Source organism: Oncorhynchus gorbuscha, unplaced genomic scaffold (assembly GCF_021184085.1).
Source record: "Oncorhynchus gorbuscha isolate QuinsamMale2020 ecotype Even-year unplaced genomic scaffold, OgorEven_v1.0 Un_scaffold_261:::fragment_4:::debris, whole genome shotgun sequence".
Lineage (NCBI taxonomy): Eukaryota > Metazoa > Chordata > Actinopteri > Salmoniformes > Salmonidae > Oncorhynchus > Oncorhynchus gorbuscha.
Genome location: NW_025745121.1, coordinates 15,001 through 22,500, shown reverse-complemented (window position 1 = coordinate 22,500; position 7,500 = coordinate 15,001). Strand labels below are relative to the sequence as shown.

At 37.7% G+C, this 7,500-nt stretch overlaps 1 protein-coding gene across 1 annotated transcript in view; it reads right to left on the bottom strand.

Annotated features, from left to right (window-relative positions):
* The window catches only part of LOC124017503 (serine/threonine-protein phosphatase 2A 56 kDa regulatory subunit beta isoform-like), a 41,611-nt gene that overhangs the window by 20,548 nt on the left and 13,563 nt on the right, over positions 1 to 7,500 (bottom strand). The window contains exons 2-4 of the mRNA XM_046332713.1: positions 6,340 to 6,536; positions 4,846 to 4,947; positions 4,584 to 4,676 (exon numbers count right to left, since the gene is read on the bottom strand). Of these exons, the coding sequence (XP_046188669.1) occupies positions 4,584 to 4,676; positions 4,846 to 4,947; positions 6,340 to 6,536 (392 nt within the window). The remainder of the gene's footprint in view (positions 1 to 4,583; positions 4,677 to 4,845; positions 4,948 to 6,339; positions 6,537 to 7,500) is intronic.

Below are 7,500 nucleotides of genomic sequence, written 5' to 3'. Positions count from 1 at the left end.
AATAGTAGATATATTGTAGACATACCGTAGACATATTGTAGATATAGTATATATATTAGAAATAGTAGATATATTGTAGACATACCGTAGATATATTGTAGATATAGTATATATATTAGTAATAGTAGATATATTGGAGATATATTGTAGATATAGTATATATATTAGAAATAGTAGATATATTGGAGATATATTGTAGATATATTGGAGATATAGTATATATATTAGAAATAGTAGATATATTGGAGATATATTGTAGATATAGTATATATATTAGAAATAGTAGATATATTGGAGATATATTGTAGATATAGTATATATATTAGAAATAGTAGATATATTGTAGACATACCGTAGATATATTGGAGATATATTGTAGATATAGTATATATATTAGAAATAGTAGATATATTGTAGACATACCGTAGATATATTGTAGATATAGTATATATATTAGAAATAGTAGATATATTGTAGACATACCGTAGATATATTGGAGATATATTGTAGATATAGTATATATATTAGAAATAGTAGATATATTGTAGACATACCGTAGATATATTGGAGATATATTGTAGATATAGTATATATATTAGAAATAGTAGATATATTGTAGACATACCGTAGATATATTGTAGATATATTGTAGATATAGTATATATATTAGAAATAGTAGATATATTGTAGACATATTGTAGATATAGTATATATATTAGAAATAGTAGATATATTGTAGACATACCGTAGACATATTGTAGATATAGTATATATATTAGAAATAGTAGATATATTGTAGACATACCGTAGATATATTGTAGATATAGTATATATATTAGTAATAGTAGATATATTGTAGACATACCGTAGACATATTGTAGATATAGTATATATATTAGAAATAGTAGATATATTGTAGACATACCGTAGATATATTGTAGATATAGTATATATATTAGTAATAGTAGATATATTGTAGACATACCGTAGATATATTGTAGATATAGTATATATATTAGTAATAGTAGACATACCGTAGATATATTGTAGACATACCGTAGATATATTGTAGACATACCGTAGATATATTGTAGATATAGTATATATATTAGAAATAGTAGATATATTGTAGATATAGTATATATATTAGAAATAGTAGATATATTGTAGATATAGTATATATATTAGAAATAGTAGATATATTGTAGATATAGTATATATATTAGAAATAGTAGATATATTGTAGATATAGTATATATATTAGAAATAGTAGATATATTGTAGATATAGTATATATATTAGAAATAGTAGATATATTGTAGACATATTGTAGATATATTGTAGATATATTGTAGATATAGTATATATATTAGTAATAGTAGATATATTGTAGACATACCGTAGATATATTGTAGATATAGTATATATATTAGAAATAGTAGATATATTGTAGACATACCGTAGATATATTGTAGATATAGTATATATATTAGAAATAGTAGATATATTGTAGACATATTGTAGATATATTGTAGATATATTGTAGATATAGTATATATATTAGTAATAGTAGATATATTGTAGACATATTGTAGATATATTGTAGACATATTGTAGATATAGTAGATATATTGTAGATATATTGTAGACATATTCTAGATATATTGTAGACATATTGTAGATATATTGTAGATATATTGTAGATATATTGTAGACATATTCTAGATATATTGTAGACATATTGTAGATATATTGTAGACATATTCTAGATATATTGTAGACATATTGTAGATATATTGTAGATATATTGTAGATATATTGTAGACATATTCTAGATATATTGTAGACATATTGTAGATATATTGTAGACATATTGTAGATATAGTAGATATATTGTAGATATATTGTAGACATATTCTAGATATATTGTAGACATATTGTAGATATATTGTAGACATATTCTAGATATATTGTAGACATATTGTAGATATATTGTAGATATATTGTAGATATATTGTAGATATATAGTAGATATATTGTAGATATATTGTAGACATATTCTAGATATATTGTAGACATATTGTAGATATATTGTAGACATATTGTAGACATATTGTAGACATATTGTAGATATTGTAGATATAGTAGATATAGTAGACATATTGTAGACATATTGTAGATATTGCAGATTGTCACAAATATTACCGAAGGTGACTCCCCTTCTTGTTCGGGTGGCGCTCGGCGGTCGTCGTCGCCGGTCTACTAGCTATCGCCGATCCGTTGTTCTGTGTTCGTTTAGTTTTGTCTAATTGGTAGCACCTGTTTCTAGTTTGGTTGTTAGGATAGGGTATATATAGTCTGTTCAGCCCGCTTCTGTTTCGTGCGGGCTTGTTCGTCTGTTTTGTTGTTTGAGTGTATTTTTGTTGGCATTTGGGTTTCACGCTGTCCGTTTATATTTCTGTTCATTTGTGTTTCCACTTTTGTACATGTTATGTTTCCGGGACATTAAAGCGTGTTGTTTTTCCCACATCTTTTGCTCTCTGCGCCTGACTCCACACCTCTTCACTCATTACCGTAACACAGATATAGTAGATATAGGAGACATATTGTAGACATATTGTAGACATATTGTAGATATATTGTAGACATATTGTAGATATAGTAGATATATTGTAGACATATTGTAGACATATTGTAGACATATTGTAGATATATTGTAGACATATTGTAGATATATTGGGGCGGCAGCGTAGCCTAGTGGTTAGAGCGTTGGACTAGTAACCGGAAGGTTGCGAGTTCAAACCCCCGAGCTGACAAGGTACAAATCTGTCGTTCTGCCCCTGAACAGGCAGTTAACCCACTGTTCCCAGGCCGTCATTGAAAATAAGAATATGTTCTTAACTGACTTGCCTGGTTAAATAAAGGTAAAATTAAAAATATTGTAGATATAGTAGACATATTGTAGATATAGGAGACATATTGTAGATACATAGTAGATATAGTAGATATAGTAGATATAGGAGACAGATTGTAGATATATTGTAGACATATTGTAGATATATTGTAGATATATTTTAAACATATTGTAGACATATTGTAGATATATTGTAGATATAGTAGATATATTGTAGATATATTGTAGACATATTGTAGATATATTGTAGATATATTGTAAACATATTGTAGACATATTGTAGATATATTGTAGACATATTGTAGATATATTGTGGACATATTGTAGATATATTGTAGATATATTGTAGATATATTGTGGACATATTGTAGATATATTGTAGACATATTGTAGATATATTGTAGACATATTGTAGATATATTGTAGATATATTGTAGATATATTGTGGACATATTGTAGATATATTGTAGACATATTGTAGATATATTGTAGACATATTGTAGATATATTGTAGACATATTGTAGATATATTGTAGATATATTGTAGATATTGCAGATATAGTAGATATAGGAGAAATATTGTAGACATATTGTAGATATATTGGAGACATATTGTAGATATATTGGAGACATATTGTAGTTATATTGGAGACATATTGTAGATATATTGGAGACATATTGTAGTTATATTGGAGACATATTGTAGACATATTGTAGATATATTGTATACATATTGTAGATATATTGTAGACATATTGTAGATATAGTAGTTATATTGGAGACATATTGTAGATATATTGTAGACATATTATAGATATAGTAGTTATATTGGAGACATATTGTAGACATATTGTAGATATAGTAGATACATTGTAGACATATTGTAGACATATTGTAGATATATTGTAGATATATTGTAGACATATTGTAGATATATTGTAAACATATTGTAGATATATTGTAGACATATTGTAGACATATTGTAGATATATTGGAGACATATTGTAGATATATTGTAGACCTATTGTAGATATATTGTAGATATATTGTAGATATATTGTAGACATATTGTAGATATATTGTAGATATATTGTAGACATATTGTAGACATATTGTAGATATATTGTAGACATATTGTAGACATATTGTAGACATATTGTAGATATTGCAGATATAGTAGATATAGTAGACATATTGTAGACATATTTTAGATATATTGGAGACATATTGTAGATATATTGGAGACATATTGTAGATATATTGTAGATATATTGTATATATATTGTAAACATATTGTAGACATATTGTAGACATATTGTAGATATTGTAGATATATTTTAGATATATTGGAGACATATTGTAGACATATTGTAGACATATTGTAGACATATTGTAGATATATTGTAGACATATTGTAGACATATTGTAGATATATTGTAGACATATTGTAGATATATTGTAGACATATTGTAGACATATTGTAGACATATTGTAGATATTGTAGATATATTTTAGATATATTGGAGACATATTGTAGATATATTGGAGACATATTGTAGATATATTGGAGACATATTGTAGATATATTGGAGACATATTGTAGACATATTGTAGATATATTGGAGATACATTGTGAGAGACGGACATTATGTAAGAATCAGTTTTGTACCTGTAGAACAAACTTCTGGTCGACGTAGCGTTTGGCCATGGAGGGCTGAAAGTCTGGGCTCTCCAAGAAACGCAGAAAGAACTCGTACACCAGCTGAGAACACACACACACACACACACAAGACAGAGGTAGAGATTAAATTGTAATGCAGATACAAACAGGTTAGGTCTCTGACGGCCCGCTTCACTTTTGTTGCTAAAAACAATGAGATTCCTGGCTACTTTGAAAAAATGGTGCTGTGTGTGTTTGTGTGCATGTGTACCTGTAGATGTGGCCAGGAAGCCTCTAGAGTGGGTTCATCCTCCTCTGGGTCAAACTCTGGGTTCTCACTGGGAGGTAACGTCCTGAAGATATTCACTGAGATCTGAGGGAGGGAGGGAGGGAGGGAGGGAGGGAGGGAGGGAGGGAGGGAGGGAGGGAGGGAGGGAGGGAGGGAGGGAGGGAGGGAGGGAGGGAGGGAGGGAGGGAGGTAGGTAGGTAGGGGTAGGGAGGGAGGGAGGTAGGGAGGGAGGGAGGAAGGTATGGAGGTAGGGAGGGAGGGAGAGAGGTAGGGAGGGAGGGAGAGAGAGAGGGGATTGAGGAAGGGAGGTAGGTAGGTAGGGAGGGAGAGAGGGATGGAGGGAGGGAGGTAGGGAGGGAGGGAGGGATGGAGGGAGGTAGGGAGGTATGGAGGTATGGAGGTAGGGAGGGAGGGAGGAGAGGATAGCAGAGGAGACGAGACAATGAGGAGGAGGAGGGGGGAGGCAGGAGGAAGGGAAAGTGGGGGAAGAATAAGACAATAGAAAAGATCCTCTGTCAGCTTTCCACTCTTCCTCTCCTCCCTCTATTTCCTCTCTTTCATCCATCTCTCCATCCTTCCTACCTTCACTCTGTCCAAGATACATCCCTCCTCTCATTTGTATCCAACCGTTTCTCTCTACCTCTCTGCTATCCCTCCCTCTCCCATTTCCTCTCTCTACCTCTCTGCTATCCCTCCCTCTCTCATTTCCTCTCTACCTCTCTCTCATTTCCTGTCTACCGCTCTGCTTTCTCTCTCCTCCACTCTGGCTCTTTTATAATTTAATGTTAATTCAGCTGTGTCCCAAATGGCACCATCTTCACAATATAGTGTGCTAATAGACCGGTCTCCCTCCATCTCTCCCACCCTCCTCTCATCCCTCAATCTCTCTCCTCTCACCCTCACTCTCCCCTCTCTCCCTCTCTCCTCCTCTCCTCTATTCTCCTCTCTCTCCCTCTCTCCGTTCACTCCCTCCTTCCCTCCTCATCTCCCCCTCTCCTCTCTCTTCCCATCTCCCCTCCCTCTCTCTCTCCTCCTCTCCTATCTCACCCCCTCTACCCTCCTCTCCTCTCTCTTCCTATCTCCCCCTCCTTCTCTCTCTCTTCCTCTCCTCTCTCACCCCCTCTACCCTCCTCTCCTCTCTCTTCCTATCTCCCCCTCCCTCTCTCTCTCCTCCTCTCCTCTCTCTTCTCCCTCCCTCTCTTTCCCCTCCCTCCCTCCCTCCTCCCTCTCTCACCCCTCTACCCTCCTCTCCTCTCTCTTCCTATCTCCCCCTCCCTCTCTCTCTCTTCCTCTCCTCTCTCACCCCCCTCTACCCTCCTCTCCTCTCTCTTCCTATCTCCCCCTCCCTCTCTCTCTCTCCTCTCCTCTCTCACCCCCTCTACCCTCCTCTCCTCTCTCTTCCTATCTCCCCCTCCCTCTCTCTCTCCTCCTCTCCTCTCTCTTTCCCCTCCCTCCCTCCCCCCTCTCGTCTCTCACCATCTTAATAGCCTCTGGGTAGAGTGGCTCTATCAGAACTCCTCTGCTGGTTGCAACAGACTCCACCAGCTCGTTGAGCGCAGCTCTTTTGATCTCCTTCCCCTTGAGGTCGGCCACACAGTCCAGGAAGTCAAAGAGGACACAGCACTGCTGCAGCTTCTTACAGAACAGGTTATGGAGCTCTGCCACTGGGGCATCTGGAGGAGGGACGGAGAGAGGGAAGGAGAGGGGGGTGGAGAGAGAGGGATGGAGAGAAGGATGGAGAGAGGGAAGGAGAGGGGGGTGGAGAGAGAGGGATGGGGAGAGAGGGATGGAGAGAGGGAAGGAGAGAGGGGTGGAGAGGGGGGTGGAGAGAGAGGGATGGGGAGAGAGGGATGGAGAGAGGGAAGGAGAGAGGGGTGGAGAGAGAGGTGGAGAGAGGGATGGAGAGAGGGAAGGAGAGGGGGTGGAGAGAGAGGGATGGGGAGAGAGGGATGGAGAGAGGGAAGGAGAGAGGGGTGGAGAGAGAGGGATGGAGAGAAGGATGGAGAGAGGGAAGGAGAGGGGGTGGAGAGAGAGGGATGGGGAGAGAGGGATGGAGAGAGGGAAGGAGAGAGGGGTGGAGAGAGGGATGGAGAGACGGATGGAGAGACGGATGGAGAGACGGAAGGAGAGAGGGGTGGAGAGAGAGGGATGGAGAGAGAGGGATGGGGAGAGAGGGATGGAGAGAGGGATGGAGAGCGGGATGGAGATAGAGGGATGGAGAGACGGAAGGAGAGACGGAAGGAGAGAGAGGGATGGAGAGACGGAAGGAGAGACGGAAGGAGAGACGGAGGGAGAGACGGAGGGAGAGAGAGGGATGGAGAGAGGGATGGAGAGACAGAAGGAGAGATGGAAGGAGAGAGAGGGATGGAGAGACGGAAGGAGAGAGGGATGGAGAGACGGAAGGAGGGAGGGATGGAGAGGATGGAAAGAGGGAAGGAGAGAGGGGTGGAGAGAGGGATGGAAAGACGGATGGAGAGAGGGATGGAGAGAGAGGGATGGGGAGAGAGGGATGGAGAAAGGGAAAGAGAGACGGATGGAGAGAGGGATGGAGAGAGAGGGATGGGGAGAGAGGGATGGAGAGAGGGAAGGAGAGAGGGGTGGAGAGAGAGGGATGGAGAGAGACGTGGAGAGAGAGGG